We start from the raw sequence: 21,584 nt of genomic DNA, 5'->3' as shown, positions 1-21,584 counted from the left end.
TGCTGGCTACCCCAGGTCTTTTCACTCTATTCCCATGTGTTCTCAGCTGGCCTCTCTTCCCTCGCTTTCTTTTTGTCTTTCTCCGCTTCTACCCCTTTCCAAGTCCCCACTCCCTTCTCCCTCAATAAATCTTTATATTAGGATTATCTCAAGGCGTGATTCCTCAGGGGGACACCTGGACACCGGCCCACCCACCGCATTATACCAGAGCTTTATATTTCGTAAGTTTCAGATAGGCCAGGAGGATAAGCTGGAACCATGAGGAAGGGTTCTGGAGCAAGATCATGGAAACACACCTGAAGCCCAAAGAATCTGACAATAAGAATCTTCGTAGATAGGAGGCAGAGCTTAACAGACCATTTAGCTGCTCAGCTACTGAGGTGCTGTTTGAAATAAATCTCGGTTTCTCTGTGTGATTTATGGAGACTGGCATAAGATAAATACAGCTGCTAGATTAATCTACTACTTACATTTATATTAAAAAAAAATAATTCATTTTACACATCCCTGTTTGAAGCCCTTGTTCCTGCTGGTTTGGGTCAACCCATCATTATCTGGGCTTTAGTCTCATTCTGTGGTCTTGACAAGTTTTTATACCTTGTTGAAATCTCTCCTAGAGACAAATTCTCCCTCAGGGTGGTACCTTTTACTTCTTCCAGCATGAGATTCCTGGAGAAATTCACATTTCTTGGGATCTATTGTTTCATAAGTCTTACAGAGTTCAGTTTACAGTTGTAAGAAGTGAGGACAAGGGCTGGAGAGATGGCTCAGTGGTTAAGAGCACAGACTGCTCTTCCAGAGGTCCTGAGTTCAATTCCCAGCAACCACATGGTGGCTCACAACATCTGTAATGGGACCTGATGCCCATTTCTGTCATGCAGGTATACATGCAAATAGAACACACACACACACACACACACACACACACACACACACACACACACACACATATAATTACATTAAAAAAACTTTAAAAAGTCAGGACAAGAACTTGAGGCCATGGGAACCTACTCACTGGCGTGTTCCTCTTGGTGTGTACAGCCTGCTAGCCTGCTTTCTTACAGCACCCAGGACCACCTTCCCAGAGTGGTAGAGTTGCCTACAAGCCCGTCTAATGGAGACAGTTCCAACTAATGAAGGCATTTTCTCAGTTGAGGTTCCTCCTTCCAAGATTGTAGCTTGCATCAATTCAAACCAGGACACCTCATGAGGTGGAGCTGACAAACCTAACCCAGCAGGATTCCACTCAAGTTCACTTGAGAGAGTTAATGAGTTAGGGGGCTTCTTTACAGAGTATCAGGTGAAATATTACCTAGTGATGTTGGTGTCCTCCACCCAACCAGCTGCATCTGCAGAATAAGAAAGAGGCCCCTCCCCTAGTCATCCCAGGCCTAACTACTCTGATGCACCATGCAATTAAGGCAGTTGCATACAAGTGGCAAGCTGCATCTGCACCCTCAGTTGAGGGCCTCACTACGTTCCCACCCGTGGCAGGATGCAACCTCAACAAGCCCAGCTGGGATAATTCTTTTTCAAGTTCTCAGCTGAACTCCCCAAAATGAGTTGCCTGTCTCCTGGAACAATCAATCACAACACAGGTACCCACTTTGCAACTAACTCGGGCTAGCCTAGAACTCACAGAATAGCCTAGGTTAACCTTGAACTCATGCCAGTCCCACCTAAAGTACTAAGATTATGGCTTTTTAAAATTTCTACTAGTATTATGTGTTGTGTGAGTGCAGGTACCCAGAAACAGCCAACCTGATGTGGATGCTGTCAACAGGACTTGCCTTTTCTGCTGGCGGAGCAAGTGCTATGGTCTACACAGCCGACTCCAGTCCCTGCCTATGGCTTTGAATCATAGTTTATACAGAACCAGAAGACAGAAATGTAGTTTTCTGAGCAGTGAGATAGTTACGTGCTTATTGGGTACCAAGTGCTAAACTGTATACTATGTTCTCCATAAATGTATGGATGTGAGGAAACTAGGAATGTGGGTCAGGGAGCACACCTTCATAGCAGACTCCAAGGACCAACTCTCTCGGCAGTGAGAAGAAATGTTTAGAGTATTATGTGTGCAGGGCAGTGGGGGGGCGCACGCCTTTAATCCCAGTGCTTGGGAGGCAGAGGCGGATGGAGTTTGAGGTCAGCCTAGGCCACAGGATAGCCAGAGGTATAGAAAAATACCTTGCCTCAGAGAGAAGAAAGACACACAGAGAGAACGAGCGTTATGTAGAAACTTAGTAAATAGTGGAAGAATCCCAAAGAACTGAGTGCAGCTTACAGTCTGTATACAATACTAAAGCCAGACACAAAGGCATAGGGAGCTGAGGAACCAGACAATAAACTCAGGACCCAGGCTGCAACCAGCCTGAAATGAGAAGCAGAGTCCTCCAGTCCCCACAGACCAAGCACACACCTGTAAACCACACCGCACTTAGCAACTCTTCTTACCTCAAGACGGCCGAGACTTGTGTGGTCGTTTGTATATGCTTGGCTCAGGGAATGACACATTAGGAGGTGTAGCCTTGTTGAAGTAGGTGTGTCACTGTGTGGGATTTTCTACCCTCCTCCTAGCTTCAGTATTCAGATGAAGGTACTCCTGTACCACGCCTACCTGCATGCTGCCATGTTCCTGCCTTGATGATCCTGGCTTGAACCTCTGAGCCTGTAAGCCAGCCCCAACTAAATGTTTTTTATAAGAGTTGCCTTGGTCATGGTGTCTCTTCACAGACAACTTGTCTGGGTACATGTATGTGTAAGACCCTGGTTTCCATCCTCAATACAAAAAAAACATCTGTTTTCCAAGGAGACTTCACTAATTTCTTCCAAAAATGTTTAGCTTTTAAAAACATCTCACTACATATGGCTTTAATGAAAAAAATGTTCCTACTTCAGCCTCCAACTGCTTAAACTACAGAAAGTGTATTGCCATGCCCAGAGAGCCATATAATTTCTCTGGCTTGTTCAAAGCATGGGGAACATCTTAACCAATGCCCATTAGTTTCTAACCATCACACTCCCTTTAGGAACAGAAGGCTAAGAGTCAACACAGCAGTCATGGAAGCATGGCTAGTCTTTATTGAAGCCAGCATTGGTGTGAGCAGGGAGGCCCCAGGTGAGCTAGGCCAGACTTTCATTTTCCAATGGATTTTTTTTTTTCCTCCTCAAACTCCTTTGTAACCCAAGAGGCGTATTTGTCAAAATATCTGCTACATTCCAGCTACATAACAAATCTGACATCCCATCAGTTTCTATGAATGCAATTTCATTGCATTTTCGGTCAATAGTTAAAAAATAACTTTGAACAGGGCAGTGGTGGCACAAACTCCCTGCATGCCAGAGTTGAAGACAAGCAAACCTGTGAGTTCAAGACCAGCCTGAGCTACGTAGTGATTTTCAGAATAGCCAGGACTACACAGTACAAGAAAGACAGAACCTTGAGGTTTCCTAGTGACTTGCCAGTGATTTTCAAAATAGCCAGGACTACACAGTACAAGAAAGACAGAACCTTGAAGTTTCCTAGTGACTTGCCAGTGATTTTCAGAATAGCCAGGACTACACAGTACAAGAAAGACAGAACCTTGAGGTTTCCTAGTGACTTGCCACCAAAGCTGGCCTGGAATTCAGGATTTGCTTGCCTCATATGAAAGCTTTTTAAAGCAATAAAATTTTCTTTGTTCAAAAAGGTATTCATTCATAAGTAGACTGAGACCCGGGGCTCTACATCAGTCTCATTATAAAGGGGTAATAAATGTTGAGAGGAATTCCATTAAAAAATACTGTGACCAAGAAAATATTGCTTGCCTTTAAATAAATATAAATGGCAAAGAATTAAATATACTTAAAGGGTCATTTTCACAAACACACAAGGTACCATGTAAGGATCCAAGGGAAGGCAGCCTCCACAGCCCTCGAACACACCTGCCACAGAGGAAGGCTGGCTGTTTGGTGTAAGAACAGCTCTCCTGGCTGAGTCTGTGTTGTGCAAGCTGTGGAATGGTTGACAGATACCCAGGCCCTCTTCAGTCAGCCTGAGCTATGGCTACTGCAGCTGGGTTTATGTCCACATAACTGCACAAGTGCCTTTCAGAGTTTCTCTGAATGCTCTCTTCCCGCCTGGCTTCTCTGCAGTCCTTTGTGTTCCCTCGGTGAAGCCAGGCCGAGTGTTCAGCTTCACCTCTGCCCAGCATCTCCTAGTGCACCCCACAGTTACAAACAGACTTCTAGCCAAAAAGAAACCATTACACCATTGTAAGCAGGATACAGTCACAAATATTCACAGGCAGGGCTGATCCTGGATAACTCACCAAAACAAGACCAACAAAGTCATACGACTATGGTTCTAATAAAAAGAAACCTGTCAGACGGCCACCTGCCAGGCTGTGGCTGATGGAATCTATGCCTACAGTCTTTCAGCAGTTGAAAGACTGTAGGCACAGATTGCTATGTACACTGTGAAATATTGCACACGACACTCAGTCTTTCCTTATGTCCACAGGGAGCAACTGCAAACATACAAAACCTGGGTCCCTTCAGATGATGGCCAAAGTCCAACATGGAAGCTGGACACGAGACACAAACTAGTCCAATGTGGGGTCAGTAGTGGGGCACAGGGCCCTGGGGAGAAGAGTACGCTCAGTCACAGATCCTTGAGAGGAGGAGACTGGTCTGGCGTGTACAGCACAGGAGGGGAGCCCACACTACTGGAAGGACTTCGTAAGTGGGCATCATAGGAGCTCGGGGTTAGGCCGGTCACTGTGTCACTCTGGGGCACTTCGCCTTTCAAAAAGTCATCATCTTCATCCTCCACTAGCTCCTGTGGAGAGAATAGAGTGTTGAAAATAACACAGTGTTGGGCTGAAAATTTTCATGGAATGGTAAGATGGTGCTTGTCACCAAGCCTGGAACCTGAGTTTGGACCAACATGTGAAAGGAACGAACTAAACTCCCAAGATATGTCTGTGTATTTCTGAGGACCCCAAAACAAGAGCAGACACTACAGTGAGTATTTGTGGCATTTGTGGCTAATGAACAGATGGCTGGGTAGTCAAACTCCGCTAGGATCACTTTGTTTGTGGAGCCAGCAAAGTCTTACCCAACGAGAGCCCCGATTTCAACCTGTAGGTTCTGACCACTAGGATCTGAACAACCCTCTCCAGGGGTCTTTCATATAGGGTTTGGTTTTAGACAGGGTCTCATCAGTAGCCTCAGCAATCCTCTAGCACCTCCCACACATGCTGGGATCACAGACACCAGCCACACAGTGATTTTTCAGCTATTTTCCCTCTCAACACCTCCCTTGCATGCCCCAAACACACAGCCTCGCTATGTAGCAGACTGGACTCAAAACACTTGATCCTCCCAAGTGCCAAGATGACAGACATGAACCAGCACACTCAGCTTCGGTGCTAGGATGGAACTCACAGCCTCATATATGTTAGTCAGGCACTCCACCACTAAGCCATCGTGAGGGTGCAAGCAAGCTATTTTCCAACCAATTCTTACCTCCCAAAGCCATTAGAGAAAGTACCTGATTATTTAAAAATAATAATAAAGCCAGGTGCTGGCGCATGCCTTTAATCCCAGCACTTGGGAGGCAGAGGTAGGTGGGTCTCTGAGTTCGAGGCCAGCCTGGTCTACAGTTTCAGGACAGCCAGGACTACACAGAGAAACCTTGTCCCCAAAACCCAAATAAACAAACTAATTAATAAAAATAAAATAAAAAGCCAGATACACGTACACTTGGAACCTTGGCCTTAAGGAGGCAGAGACAGGTGGATTCCAGTGTTCAATGGCTAGCCAGACTCAGGAAAACTCAGCCAAACTCAGCCTGCCAATGAAAGATCCTGTCTGAGAAAATAGTCTACTTCCTAAGGCCAATACACAGGGTGACTTCTGTTCCATACACATGTATGCAACTGATCGCACACACATACAAGGAAAGAAGACAGTGGCCTAGTATGGCAGTGAACAGCACTGAGTGAGGGGAGAGGGAGGGCCCAGGGCTACATGAAACCACCATGACAGAAACAAATGCGACACAACTTCCACAGATCCTCTCCATCACTAAAACCATACCCTGGGCTTTGACTCAAGCAGCACTTACTGTGTGCACGGTGGCCGTGACTACAGGAGACTCTCACCAAAGCCTCCATCCCAGTTTTACCTTTTTAGTGGATTTCTTAAACTCCTGCAGCTCTTCAGCACTCATGTCTTCCCAAATCTGATAAACAGGATCGATGAACTTCTTTGACCTGCCAAGGATGGCATTTCAAAGTCAATATGTAGCCAAACGTTCCAACACCTTGGCTCTTCTTAGACAGACATCCCAAAGCAGGAAGTAAAGACTACAGCTGACAAGGGAAGTCTGCTGAGTATGAGGTTTCAACATTTGGATGGACCCCCAGTAATGCAGGTGAGTGAGTGATTCAATCTCGGTCCCTCAGATTTCTAGGGAAACTTGTTTTGGCCCACTCAGGAACCAACAAACTATCACATGGACAAACAGACTGATGCTCTGGAACTCCTACACGAATCTGTTAAATGTTAAGTCTAGAAAACCAACTACGATGACATCAGCCAGCCAAGACTTAGGGACCAGGCAACATGAAAAGCTGCATATAAACTATCTGGGGCTGGAGAGATAGCTCAGTCATTAAGAACACTTGCTGTGGTACACATATACACATGCAGGCAAAACATTCGCAAAACAAAATATGTTAGAAAAGAAAAAAAGAAAAGAAACTGCAGTTAGCAAAAACATACAAACACCAAGAATGACTCGGTGGTTTCCCAAAATAATCCATCTAGATAAACCACACGCACTGGGATGGGACTCAGTCTCTAACAGATAGATAATGTTGGCAGAAACCTAGGAAGCCAAAGCTGTCTGTCCTCTCTATCCTGGAAACCAGATTCACACACCCCCAGACTACTCCATCTAAACCAACCAGTATACAAACAAAACAAAACAACATGCCAAAGAAGGCCTCAGTACTGCCTGGGCTCAGGAAAACATGAACTCAGGATGGCCGCCTTGTGAAGCAGTCTGGGGCCTTTGCCAGTCACACACTCACCGTCACCCAAATTAACAGTAAGCCCACCAAGGACAGAGCAACTCGCAATCACAGCCTTGGGAAGGGGAAGGGGAAGAGGAGACGACTTACCTCTTAAGCACACAAGGGTCAAAGGGAAAGAAAGTGTCCAGTGGGTTGGTGCAGGTCTGCACAGAGTCTCCACCAGCTGTACTTCGAATAACAGGGAGCATTTGCCGATTGTTCCTCTCCATGATGGTGTAGCAGAACACGAGCTGGTATTTACTGTGGGACAAATAACAAAGCTGAGGAGGCATCAGCATGATGGGGTCAGGCCTGTGGGCCATGATAGATCACAGCTGAAATGCAAACACTGCTGGATATGAGAACAAAAGAACAGACACAGTTAAGGGCAGTGCTCCGGGACGAAGGGGCTGCACAGAAACACATGCAGGCAAAACACTCGTATACATTAGGAAAAAAATCAGGTACACCCGGGTACGGTGGCACACACCTTTGATTCCAGTACAGGCAGGAGAATCTCTGTGAGTTTGAGGCCAGCCTCATCTACATGGTGAGTTACAGGACAGCCAGACCTACATAGTGAGACCTTATCTCAAAATAACAACACACACACAACACACACACCAACAACAACAACAGTAACAACAAGAAGCCAGGTGCAGTGCATACTTTTAACCTCAGTGCAAGGCTGGACTCACTGGCTGGACTCACTGGCTGGACTCACTGGCTGGACTCACTGGCTGGCACTGTTGCTCTTAAGCAAAAATTCACTTAAAAGATTTTTCATGAAATTCAAGTCAGCATGGATGAAAATCAAAAATAGTAGCACAATATAACCCAAAGATAACCAATTCCATATTTACATGCTGACGAATGATAGTAGGAAACAATTAAGCCTTTGCTTTCCATAATTACAGCATTATTCTTCTGTAAGAAGATAAAATGTGTGCTACAGTAAAAACCCTGACTCACGCCATGCAGTGGTCGGAAGTCTGAACCAGTGTTCAGGCAGTGCAGAACTTAGCTGTTCAGAACTTAGCTGGGGTAAGGATGTGCCATGCACTTTCCAGAGCACCTCAGATTTGTTACTGCTTGATTCTGAATTCATTTTTTGTTGTGCATTCAGAAATTTCACCACTGTCAAGTGCTTCCTGAGAGCCTTTTAACTATCAAGATCTCCCCCCAGTTTGTTCTAATATGTGTCTCGCTGGAACTAAGGATTTGTGGCTTACTGATGCCTCACAGTCCACTAGTCTGCCTGTTTAGTATTAGTTTGCCCATTAAGGAGAGTCCTAGGCTGCTCTGGATAAAGCAGGACTCCAGTGTCACTATAGAATACAACACCTGGCTGTAGGATTCCTGTAAGAACAGCATTACTGTAGGATCCTGTAAGAACAGCATTACTGGCTGTAGGATTCTTGTAAGAACAGCATTACTGTAGGATCCTGTAAGAACAGCATTACTGTAGGATCCTGTAAGAACAGCATTACTGGCTGTAGGACTCCTGTAAGAACAGCATTACTGGCTGTAGGACTCCTGTAAGAACAGCATTACTGGCTGTAGGACTCCTGTAAGAACAGCATTACTGGCTGTAGGATTCCTATAAGAACAGCATTACTGGTTTCTTCACATGCGTTGCTCTTGAAAATGGACTGGAGTTTACTCTCAGTGCCAAAGTGAATGGCATCCAGCACCAAGCTCCACCCCTTGGCGTTTTAAATGCCCATAAAGGAAAATGCAAATGACTCACTTTGTGATTGCAGCAAAGAAATTAACCACTGATGGCAGGCAGATCTTCAGTGGATTCAGCTGGCTCAGCACAATGCGCTCAAAATTTAGACTCTGAAGATACCGTAGACCTTTGATTAAAAGAGGGGAGGGGTTAAGATATCTTTAAAAGCACAAATTATTACATATGTAAAAAAAACAATTTTAAGGCCTCTATGGCAGGACACATGCTCAGGATGGGCTAGAGCCCCAGTACAGCAAACCCCAAAATAAAGCTATTATAAACAAGTTACTGGCAGAAATACAGGAATAAAGGTCAAGCAAATTACTAACACCAGTACAACTGTTCCTATTGGGTGAAGGATTCCATGGCAACCTGGAATCTGTATCTGTAAGCTCGGAGCAGACTGAGTGCACACAGGAGAGAGACCACAGAAGCTCGATTTCCAACAGACACCAAGAGACTCAGTACAACTCGTGTGTCTTCCTTAGTAGTGCAGCCCAGCAGCATTCTAAGATTGCGTGTTACTGACAATATTTCCTCCCTCTCCCTCAGTCCCTCCTACAAAGGAATCCTAGCCCAAGCTGAGGTAGAAAAATTATGAACTTTATGAAATTATGAAGCCAACATGGGTTCTATTGTGAAATCACCTCAAAAAAAATTTTTTTACATAAAATGCAGATATATTTATTATATTGAACCAAGCAGACCAATTCATGTCTGTTTTCTTACTTACTAATTAAGCTGGTATTTAAAGTTACATAGGAATGGAGAGATGGCCCAGTAGTTATGAGCACTTAATTGCTCTTGTAGAAGACCAAGACTGAGTTCCAAGCTCAGTACTACCTGTGGCTCTGATTCCAAGGGTCTGATGCCCTCTTATGAGCTCCATGGGTACCAGGCACACACATGATGCACAGATATACATGCAAGCAAAACATCCATAATAAATTATATTACAAATAATATATGTGTATTATATTTATATGTGTATATACATTCAAAAATCACATACAAAGCCAGGTATGGCACACAACTATAATCTCATCCCTTGGGAGGCTTAGGTAAGTAAGGTAGAACACACACACATGCACACACAAGCCGCATGTGCACACACATAGGCACACCCCTATTGACGTCTAGGCATAACGCCTAACCCACATATGGCCCTGGGACTTCAGAAAACTACAGGCATGTGATAAAGCCTAGGAGAGTGGTTCTCAACCTGTGGGTCACAATCCTGTTGAGAGGTCAAATGACTCTTTCACAGGAGCCACCTAAGATTGTCAGAAAACACAGACACTTACTTTACGATTCATAACAGTAGCAAAATTAGAATTATGAGGTAGCCGGGCGGTGGTGGCACACGCCTTTAATCCCAGCACTTGGGAGGCAGAGGCAGGCGGATTTCTGAGTTCGAGGCCAGCCTGGTCTACAGAGTCAGTTCCAGGACAGCCAGGGCTACACAGAGAAAACCTGTCTCCAAAAACCAAAAACCAAAAACCAAAAAAAAAAAAAAAAAAAAAAAAAAAAAATAGAATTATGAAGTAATAATGAAATGGCTGGGGGTCCTCACAACATGAACTGTATTAAAGGGTCACAGCATTAAAAGATTAAAAACCACTAGCCTAGGAGGAATGTTGTCCTGGGGCAAAACAAGAGGAAGTACAGCAGAAGAACTCAAATAAGGAGAGCCAAAGACACTGCTTGCTCAAGCTCCAAGGGCAGGGTTCTCTCTAGTAGCCAGCTAAACAATAAACAGCAGTGGGAAAAATAAAAGTTGTTCATTCCTGAAGTGAAGCCAGAACTCAAAGGTCCATGATGCTCCTGTGGTGACGCCCCACCCACAACTCACACATTTAAAAAGCATGAACTTTTTAAATATGTGTCAACAGAATCACCCATAGAGAACAATGGCTCCAGAAAAATGGCACAGGGCCTTTATCTCAGGTACATTTTGTCCCCTGGATTGCTCCTCGTGGACATGATCCTGTGCCTCCTGTGACAAACATCCACATTCTATTTGTAAGACAGCTTTATTCTTGTTGGACGTCGGAACATAGCCATAGAACCCAATCTGGTCAGTGTACCATGAATCTGGATATGGCCTCGGACTTGCTTTTGTTTCCCAGACATAATCTATAGTTCATGCCAGGCAACTGTGTTTAGACTGGTCTGTCCTGAGAAAGCTCTGGGAAAGGGCTGCTCTGTCTGGTAATATTTAGCATGTGGCATAGATAATAGTATGTAGATAATATTTACTGGTGTTTGTTTACATGTTTTTCTGATCATGTGTTTCTGAACTCAAGCAACTGTCCGTGGTTCACTGCTTTCTGTGTTATATTCCTGTATAAAAGCACACTGAGACTGAAGTAAGGTTGTCTACATTAGACTATACTCCACCCCAGGGCCCTAAAGGTGTTAACTACAATAAGAAAGCCCAGCCTTGACCCATACAACTGACCTTCCTTCAAGTTTCCACTCAAAAGCTGCTTGTGCCTAAAAACAAAAGTATAGAACACAGCTTGGCAGGCTGAATAAAATGGTCCATGGAGTGCAACATCACAAAAAGCCTTTGCTCCCGAATCCTGGTTATTAAGGTACATGTGCAGCCAGTTAACCAAAAGATCCAGGCACGACTTTACAGTGCTAGAAAGAGAAAAAAGGCAGGGTTATTGATTTTATCAGAAAGCTAGACACAGAAACACACACTATCCACTAAAGAAGGCTCAAATACTACCTGTGGGCTGGGGTAGCTCACGGGTAGGTAATTGCTTAAATGCATGGTGTCTTGGGGTCCATCACCATCACAAAAAAGAAATAAATCAGCAAAATAATAATAAAGAAAACAAAACAAAAATAAGCAAACAAACAAACAAAATAAAACTCACCAAAAACCTTAGCCAAGAACAAAGAAGCAGAAGGAAAAGGGTCATGGTAGGAAGTTGCCTCCCAATTTTTCGTTGTGGTTTTCTGTTTGTTTTGAGACAGGGTTTCTCTCTGTAGCCCACGCTGACCTTGAACTCAGAATTCCACCTACCTCTGCCTCCCAAGTGCTGGGATTAAAGGATACCTTCCAATTTTAAGGTAAGGCAGTGCTAATTTTTGTAGAGCAAGAGGCCTTAGGGCCTGACTTGTAGAACAAGTTTGTCTCAGAAAAATACAATGAAACAAAACAGAAAACAAAATACTTCCAAAGATGGAGCTGAATTATTCCAACAGGTTTCCTGGATCAGCTCCCAACCCAATGGGTATGTGGCTAAGAATCACACCATCTTTTGGTCTGGACTTAAAAAGTAGAGCCACGTAGACTTCCAGTTGACTAGGAGATGGGTTTACAGCATCTCTGCTGAAAGACAGCTTCTGGAGCCCCCTGAAGAAACTGGCCTCCATCCCACATCTAATTACCTTAAGAGGGTTTTCCTCAGGTCAAACAGACACAAGTGACTTGGAAAGCAAGTGAAAAATGACAAACCTACAAAAAGAATCAAGAAAATCGGCACCACCATGCTATCCATGAAGACACATGGCTCTCAGGATGACACACACTTTCTAAAACCCTCGTGTACTTCTATCATCCAAAATGGAGCTTTCCCCTTGGCAAGCTGCTTCTTAGGAACAAAGACATCTTTCCCTGTAGTGAACAGACTCCCCCCACCCCTTGCTTTACAAAGACAGACCAAAAGTATACGGCCTATTTCTTTGACTAAGAAAACACTATAATCTTCCTAAAGGAAAACATTAAAAAGCATTGCATTTGGGGGGCTAGAGAGATGCCTCAGCAGTTAATAGCACTAACTGCTCTTCCAGAGGTCCTGAGTTCAATTCCCAGAAACCACGGGATCTGATGCCCTCTTCTGGAGTATCTGAAGAGTGACAGTGTACTCACATAAAATAAATATATAAATCTTAAAACAACAACAAAAGGCATTTAGAAAATTAAGTTACTTACATAAGAGGAATAAATTTAGCTCTTGCTAAAAAGCTCCCAATGTAATTTGCAGCAGCTTGCCTGATGATGGCGGGGTTATTTGGATCCTGCAACTTTTTCCAGAGATGTTCCAAAAATGCTTCTGCAAATCCCTGTAACAAGAGAGACTGCTAGCTTGATCTTTCTAACATTGAAGACATTCTAGCTCTCAGCACCCTGAAGATGTCACCTAACAGTGTAGTTACACTGCTAAACAGGAAAGAGCAGCCATGGTTCTTATTTAAAAGCAAAGCCCAGCAGACTCAGCTTTCATCCCACCCCATCTTTTTGTGTTAGTCACTGACACCTAGAAACACTGTCTCTCTAGGACCCAGAGGCCAGGCTGGGCTGGGACTCGGGCCATGTCCTTCTTGACTTCTAATACAATCTCCCAGGCCTCATCCCCAGACATCAGCAGAATACCTGCAGGGGCCCTTCTCCCTCCATCTGGTCCTCAGTGAATCTGCCAAACCTTGGCATGGATGCAGCTTCCCCTCTTGTCTTGCCTGAAGCACCCTCAGCCTTCTCTCTTAGCCCATCTCTACCCCTTCCTCTTTAACACACACACACACACACACACACACACACACACACACACACCTCCAGATGCACTCTCTATCAGACAACCCACCACTTCCCTGAGATCCAGAGAGGGCAACAGAAACCAAGGAACAGAACACCTACTCAAAGCCAAGACCAGATATCCTCAATCACCTCAAACCCCGATGCATAGACAGCAGTGCACAGACACAACTTTAACACCCAAAAGAACACACCTTCACCAGAACCCAGCAACACTGCCACAGCAGGCTCTGAAAAATGAAGCATAGCTGAAGCACACATAAGGACTTTAAAACAGCAATTATGAGTATGTTCAAGAACCTTAAGGAATAGACTGATATGAGGAAATTCCTTAATGAAGTCCTGAACACAAAAAGAGTGGAATGAAATAATGACAATAGTTCAAGACAGCAAAGTTAGAAGAGAAGCTGGTGGCAGTGGCACACAATTCCAAAAAACATACTACAAGATGGAAAGATCCCCCATGCTCATGGATGAGTAGAATGAATACAGGGAAAACGGCAATCCTACAAAAGCAGTCTAGAGATCCAACACAATTCTCCACAGAACTTGAAAGAGCAACTTCCAGCTTCATATGGATGGAGAGAGAGAGAGAGAGAGAGAGAGAGAGAGAGAGAGAGAGAGAGAGAGAGAGAGAAGAAGAAGAAGAAGAAGAAGAAGAAGAAGGAGGAGGAGGAGGAGGAGGAGGAGGAGGAGGAGGAGGAGGAGGAGAAGAGAGAGCAGGCACTAAAACAATCCCGAATAATAAAAGAGCTGCAAGAGGTATCACTATCCCAATCTCAAAGGGTTCTACAGAGCTACAGTAATAAAAACTGCATGGTATTGGCAAACAAATAGAAATGTTTATCAATAGAATCAAATTGAAGACCTAGACATTAGTCCAAACACCTATGGTCAGCTGATTTTTTAATCAAAAAAAAGGCAGAAATATACACTGGACAAAAGAGCATCTTCAACAAATTATACTGACAAGTCAACCTGGATGCTGCATGGCTGCCATGTAGAAGAATGTACTAGCTCCCTACTAATCCTCCTGCACAAAATTCAACTGCAAAGAAATCAAAGACTTCAATATAAGGCCAGATACCCTGAGCGCAACAGAAGAAAAAGTGGGGAATAGTCTTGAAGTCATTGGCAGAGAAGAAGAAGACTTTCTGAACAGAACACTGATAGCACTGGCACTAAGAACAATAAATGAGACTTCATGGAATTAAAAGCCTCCTGTGCAGCAAGGAACACTGTCATTTGGACAAAGTGGAAGACTACAGAATGGGAAAAGAACTTACATCAATTACACATCTGAAAAATGGTTAATATCTAAAATACATAAACTCAAAAACCAAAACCTGAACATCAGGAAAATAACCCAATTTAAAAATGGGGCACATAATTCTTAACAGAGTTCTTAAAAGATAAAACACAAATGGCTGAGACGCATTTAAAGAAATGTTCAAGGATCCTTAGTCATCAAGAAAATCCAAGTCAAAACTACTCTGAGATTTCATTCTACACCAGTCAGAATGGCTGACATCAATAAGACAAAGGACAGCTCATGCTGGCAAGGATGGAGGGAAGGAAAACACTGATCCACCGCTGAGGGATTTACAGCAGTATGGAAATCAGAGTGGCGGGTCCTCAGGAAGCTGGACACAGACCCATCTCACTAAAGGGCTCTGCTCTGCGTCCTTCCTACCGCAGAGAGACCTGACCGTCCATGTGCGCTGCTGCTCTATTTATTCGTAACAGCTAGAACTACAAACAACTTAGATCTCATCAACAGATGAATGAATAAAGAAAATATAGGACATTTACAAGATCAATTACACAATTCAGCTGTGGAAAAAAAAGAGGAAAGGAAGGAAGGATGGACGGACTTATTAAATTTGCAGGTAAATGGATGGAGATAGGAAAAAAAACATCCTAAAAGTCATAATTCAAACACCAAAGACAAAATCATACGTGGATATTGAAGTATTTAAGCCTTCAAAAGGCTTCAATATAACACAGAGGTTAGGTATAAAAGAACAAACTAGAAGGGACGGGAGGAATTCCCAAGGCAGGGAAAACAGAATATATAGAGACACAAGGAGGAGACAGGAATGGGAGGATTAATTGGGGGGGGGGGAGAAGAAGGGGTAAAGGAGGCACAGCTAACACTGTAGGCCATTTGAAGGGTCATTTAGAAACCTACTATAGTAGAAGCTTCTGAAAATATATACATATTTGAAAGAAGTATAAATGGAAGCACCAAATATCAGGGAAGACAAACCCACAACTATACAGCTTTCAACACAACATGAAACCTCCAGGGCCAGGAACAGGTTACATCTTTGTTGTAACCCATTGTTTGGGTTGTTGAGTTGTTGGCCAAAGAAACTCCCCAAAATTCAAGCTATTGCCAAGCCTATTAGTTGTTCCCCACAAACTGACGATAAGGCCCGATAGCTAAAGATAACACTGGAAATCTCACCCAACAGAGTCTTCACCTTTTACTGACTCGTGTGCATGGTACACGAAAGGACTGTGTATGCTACCAAAGGAGAAACGTGAATAGCAAGCAACCCAGCTTCAAATCCGAATCTACAAGGGTGACCTGCTCCATGACACACTGTGGCAAAAGCAGCAAACTGTTGAAGTAACCAACCACTATCTGAATTTAAGGCCCACTCCAAGAGATGGAATCTATGCCTGACTGCCAAGAACCTGAGACTGATAGACCACAGACTTAACAAAAACCCAAATACTACTGCTTGGCTAGAAGATGAAGCCATAAAATAATTCTTAATAGCATTCTGCTTTACTTATTGATTGGTGTCTCACTCATCCATCATTAAGAGAAGATCCTGCAGAACTAGAGGGACAACTCAGCAGCTAAGAGCACTTGCTGCTCTTACACAGAACCTGTGAGCACCCACATGGAGGGTCACAATCCTCTATAATGCCCTCTTCTGACCTGAGGATACCAGACATGTAAGTGGTACATAGAAAGACATGCAGGCCAAATACCCATATATCTATCAATCTCAATCAATCAATCAATCAATATCTCCCTCCCTCCCTCCCTCCCTCCCTCCCTCTTTCTCTCTCTCTCTCTCTCTCTCTCTCTCTCTCTCTCTCTCTCTCTCTCTCTCTCTCTGTCTCTCTCTCACAGTCCAGGTATAGTGGAGTATGCCTTTAGTATCAGTTCTTGGAAGGCAGAGGCAGCCAGAGCTGAGTTTGATACCAGTCTGGTCTACATCTCCAGTTCCAGGACAGCCAGGGCTATACAGAGACTCTGCCTTTAAAAACATTCCACAAACATCTCCAGGGTTGGGAGACAAGGATAGCCTGGTTGGTAGAGTACTTGCTTGCTTCCCTTACAAGAGCTGGATTTAAGCCCCAGTGCCAAAAGGGGAAGGGTACCATCTAGTGACCAAAGGCAGGACAACACCTTCAGTGTCTTCCACAGCTGTTAAGGAGGAAAATATGGAATAAGATAATAAAATAGGGCTATAGAGATGGGCTGGGGATTAGATGCTCATGTTGCTCCAGAAAACCAAAGTTCAGCTCCAGGGTCCTCTTCTAAATGCTGTGGGCAATACTCATGCAACACACATAACACACACAGACATGCACAGGTACACATACTCTTAAAAAATAATAGTAAGTTTTTAGTTGAGCCTGGTAGCATACACCTCTAATCCCAGTCAGTCTTCATGAGGCAAAGGCAAGCAGATCTCTTGAGTTCCAGGCTAGCCTATCAATCCATCAATCCATCCATCAATCAATCAAACATGGCAATGCCAATTTACTTACTAATTTGAAGCTGCAAAGGAAAAACATGAAGAACTGTACATGGCAGGAGGCATGTGTGGGTAACACAAGTTTGTCAAAGATGGATATCAAATCACGGTATAAATCCTTTGTTTTATCATTATCAATTTTACCTACAGAGAAAAATTTGAAGTTAATTTCATAGACATTTTCAAAGAAACACAATACCATTAAGAATTAACATTTGAAAGCAGTGGTGGTGAAAGCAGTGGTGGTATAGGCCTTGAATCTCAGCACTCAGGAGGCAGAGGCAGATGAATCTCTGTGAGTTCCTAGCCAGCGTAGTCTACAAAGTAAGTTCCAGGATAGCCAAGGCTGTCATACAGAGAAAACTTCTCTTGAAAAACCAAACCAAACCAACCAACAAACAAAAAAAAAATCAGCATTTGGGCAACAGCTGTACATTCATGAGGCTCAAGTACAAAAAGTAAGGAAAAGGCCGAAAAGCAAAAAAGCAAATCCAAACCAAACCCTCAGAATTAATCAGGCAGTTCTGCATCTTGAGTCATCTCAATGGCTCCAGACTTTGCCTTTCTCAAAGCAAATCAAAGTAATGCAAATGACAAGGAGTCAAGGCCTTACTTCACACTCTGCTATGAAGCCACAGTCTCAAGTAGCCCAAGCTGGCCTGCAATTCTACGGACAAAAGGCTGATCTTGAACTCATGTTCCTCCTGGCTCTACCTTCCAAAGTCTGAGACTACAGACATGGACTCCTATGTCCATATCATCTATGCTAATTAAACTCCTTCCTTCTTTTTGGTTTTTGAGACAGGGCTTCTCTATGTATCCACACCTGGATACTTGGTCCCGAGACTTGGGTCTCTAACTCAGAGATCCACTTGCCTCCTGTTGTGCCACCAAGGCTGGCTAATAAACTCATTCTTTAACCACAGAAGAGTGCATGGACATGCAGTCTCCAGGTTGTTTCATGAGGACTAGTTTGTTCTGTAAAGTTAAAAGTCCTGACACTGGGCATAATAAATACACCTGCAAAGGCCTCTCAAGAAACTACAGAATACAGGCACCATCCTAAGATGGCCAGCACACCATCATTAAGCTTCCGGAGCGTCTCAATACAAGTGATCGCTTCCAAGGTTGTCCAAACACCACCTAACACCCAACAGTGAGAACATTATGGGCTTTGATGTTCACTTTGAATACTCAAGTCTTAACCCTATTGCCTCCATTTTCAAACCGTGACACTGGCACGGAAGGTGATGTGTCTGACCCTTTATCTCATCCTCAGGGTACCCTGGTGGTTACCATGCACACGGCAGACATCCTCAATGTAGGACAGCAGCAAAGAAAGCAGGATGTCCAGGCGCTCTGCAGTAGGATGGGCCATCTGGCTAGGCCGCTCCTGGTCAGCTTTCTTCTCAGGGTCAGTGTCCTCATCTTCGTCCTTTGAACAAGTGGAAACTGATATTACAAAAGTCATAGAATCCTTAGGGTCTAGGGCAACTGACACAGGCCGTTACTTCTTCTAAATGACAAGAAAACACACACATTGTCCCAGACTCTCAAGCAGAAATGTGGACCAGTCAGGCATTGGATTTTAGATAAACACCAATCTATTTTCCTTTTTTCCCTTTTCTTTATTTTTTGAGGGTTTGAGGATTGGGGCAAGTGTGAGAGGGAGGGATTGGGACTGGGTCCTCATGCAGACTAAGACTAAGACTGTGTACCCCCAGCCCTACTCTCAAGAAGACCCAGACAGAACTGGCTATGCCAACAACACTTTCCCATCCCTGAGTCTGCAGTGCTGTAGCTGTGTCACCTTTCCTAGGTCTAGGCAGCATCTTAAAGCTACTGTGTTGTCTGTCAAGAACACACAGACTCTCCAGTCACAGCCTCAGAACCAATAATGTCCAGGAGTCAAAGGTGGCACAGAACCAGTGGGATTCTCAGTAACCATAGTCTGTCTCATCTCCAGAATCTACATGGGAGAAGACAACAGACTCCAAACAACTGCACTGTGGCCCATGCTACCATGGCACATGTGTGCCACTTCCTGCCTCATCCAGAAAACAGGCTCTCACTTAGCTCCTCCCAGTTCTCTTGCTCCACATGCCTGGACTCAACAGTACCTCAATTCAGCTCAAACTCTGGTCAGTTGACCTCCACAGTACACCTCATCCAACTAGAAAGTGACGACTTTAAGGTATCTAACAGGCAAAATATAGAAACTAGGCCCTAGAGAGATGGCTTGGCTGTTAAGAGTACCAGATGCTCTTCCAGAGGACCCGGACTCTATTCCACATGGCAGTGCACACCTATCTCTAACTCCAGTCCACAGCAGCTTCTGACACCCTCACACAGACAGACATGCAGACAAAACACCAATGAACATAAAATACAGAAACTGAACTGGGACACTTTGTGCTTGCTGTTTCCTCAGATGCTTGTGGCTTAAAAAACAATGAAAAACACTTGATGAATGAAAATGAAACAAATTTCACCAAAAACAAACTTAAAGCCTTAGACATAAGATAAGGCTACTGAGACGGTGGTGGCGCACGCCTTTAATCCCAGCACTTGGGAGGCAGAGGCAGGTGGATTTCTGAGTTTGAGGCCAGCCTGGTCAACAGAGTGAGTTCCAGGACAGCCAGGGCTACACAGAGAAACCCTGTCTTGAAAAACAAAAACAAAAACAAAAAAAAAAAAAAAACCAAAAAAAAAAAAAAATAAGGCTACTGCACTTATCTTAAAGGGTTCCACTGGCATCTGACAGAGGCAGTAAACAACATGTCTGCACTGGGCATGTCACTTACCTGTAATCCCAACAACATACTCATTTAAGAAGGTATTCACAAGTTTGTTAAACTATTTATTTATTTACCACAAGTATGTGAGCAGGCACACATGTGCACATATATGTGGAGGCTGTAGGTTGCTTAGTTTCGTCTTCCTTGGGACTGCTGCCCAGCTCTGAGACAGTCTCCCACTAATCTAGAGCTCACTACTTATTCTAGCCTGGCCCAACTGCCATGCCAGAAGAAGTCTTCCTGTCTGTGCCTCACTAGTGCTAGGATTCTGAGCATGTCACTATACCCAACATAATTATCTGGGTTCTAGGAGTTAAGCTAAGGTCCGTACACAGACAAGGCAAGCACTCTGCCTGCATAGCTATCCTTCTAGCCCCTCCACTACTCTGCCCTAACAGAAATCCTTGAAAAAGCTAAGCCAATGGCTATCTTTCCACACTCTGAAGTGACAAAGCTCCGACGTATGCTTCTCTTAGTACAAATACTAATAAGGACAAGAATCAAATTACAAGATTAAAACAAAGGAGTTTAACCATCAATGTCAAAACAGAGATGCTGACCATATTAAACAGTCCTTCTGTGGTGTCTGCCCCACAAGTCTGAGCTGCTGTCTCTTCCGCATCTTCAATATCCTGCCGCGATACACTCACCTATTATCAGAAAAAATAAATAAAAGCATTTTAAAAATGCAGCTATTTGTAGCTGAAAATTCATCTACTATACATACTTTACATTGTTTGTCTTTTGAGACAGTCTCTCTCCACATAGTCCAGGCTGTCCTGGAACTCACTTTTTAGACCACACTGGTCTTGAACTCAGAGATGCCTCTGCATCCTGAGTGTTGGGAGGGCACTCTGCCTCCTCCTGAGTGCTGAGATTAAAGGAGTTTAACTCGGGGGGAGTTCCCCTCCTCCTCAGCTGTTCAGGCTGTACAGGGCTATAGCTCAATACCCTGCCTCAATAAACAAAATTGAGAGACTGGAAAAATGGCTCAGCTGTTGAGACCATTTATTCTTTCCCATCCATCCATTCTTCTACCCATCCATCCATCCATCTGTTTTTTCAGGGCAGGACTTCTCTATGGAGCACTGGCTGGCCTAGAACTCACTCTATGTACCAGACTGGCCTCAAACTCTAGAGATCTGCCTGCCTTCACTGAGTGTGCCACCTCCATCACCAGCAAAAAGCATCCCCCCACCCCCCCAAGTTCAACTCCCACCATTTACATGGAAGCTCACACCCATCCTTGGACCTCTGCAAGTACCACGAACACAAGAGATGCATAGACATAAAATCAGACAAAACATAAATACATACATAAATACATACGTAAATAATACATAAAATAAGACAAATTCATAAATAGGGAGGGAAGGAAGGAAATCGAGAGGGGGGGGTGGAGCGCGAGAGAGAGCACGAACTTGAGAGCGTGCACCAGCCAGCCAGGGAGATAACTTAGTGGGTAAAGGTAATTGCTACCAAGTCACTCAAGCCCCAGAATAGACATGGTGGAAGGAGAGAATCAACTTCCTAAGGTGTCTTTGGATCAGAGGTTAAGAGCAGACTATTCTTCCAGAGGCCATGAGTTCAAATCTCAGCAACCACATGGTGGCTCACAACCATCCGTAATGAGATCTGATGCCCTCTTATGGGGTGTCTAAA

General features: G+C 44.0%; 1 protein-coding gene across 2 annotated transcripts in view; it reads right to left on the bottom strand.

Moving 5' to 3' along the window:
• Positions 1 to 3,058: 3,058 nt before the first annotated feature.
• Positions 3,059 to 21,584, bottom strand: part of Rrn3 (RNA polymerase I transcription factor RRN3) — a 34,016-nt gene continuing 15,490 nt past the window's right edge. For both annotated transcript variants that reach the window (XM_034506069.2, XM_034506070.2), the window contains 9 exons: positions 20,483 to 20,572; positions 18,421 to 18,559; positions 17,138 to 17,268; positions 12,743 to 12,873; positions 11,255 to 11,439; positions 8,812 to 8,920; positions 7,170 to 7,322; positions 6,170 to 6,257; positions 3,059 to 4,819 (listed from right to left, as the gene is read on the bottom strand). In XM_034506069.2, coding sequence (XP_034361960.1) covers positions 4,643 to 4,819; positions 6,170 to 6,257; positions 7,170 to 7,322; positions 8,812 to 8,920; positions 11,255 to 11,439; positions 12,743 to 12,873; positions 17,138 to 17,268; positions 18,421 to 18,559; positions 20,483 to 20,572 — 1,203 coding nt within the window. In that variant the 3' untranslated portion in view covers positions 3,059 to 4,642. The remainder of the gene's footprint in view (positions 4,820 to 6,169; positions 6,258 to 7,169; positions 7,323 to 8,811; positions 8,921 to 11,254; positions 11,440 to 12,742; positions 12,874 to 17,137; positions 17,269 to 18,420; positions 18,560 to 20,482; positions 20,573 to 21,584) is intronic.

This window comes from Arvicanthis niloticus, chromosome 6, assembly GCF_011762505.2.
Source record: "Arvicanthis niloticus isolate mArvNil1 chromosome 6, mArvNil1.pat.X, whole genome shotgun sequence".
Classification (NCBI taxonomy): Eukaryota; Metazoa; Chordata; class Mammalia; order Rodentia; family Muridae; genus Arvicanthis; species Arvicanthis niloticus.
Note: the sequence above shows the minus strand (reverse complement) of the source record. Positions and strands in the feature narration are given on the sequence as shown.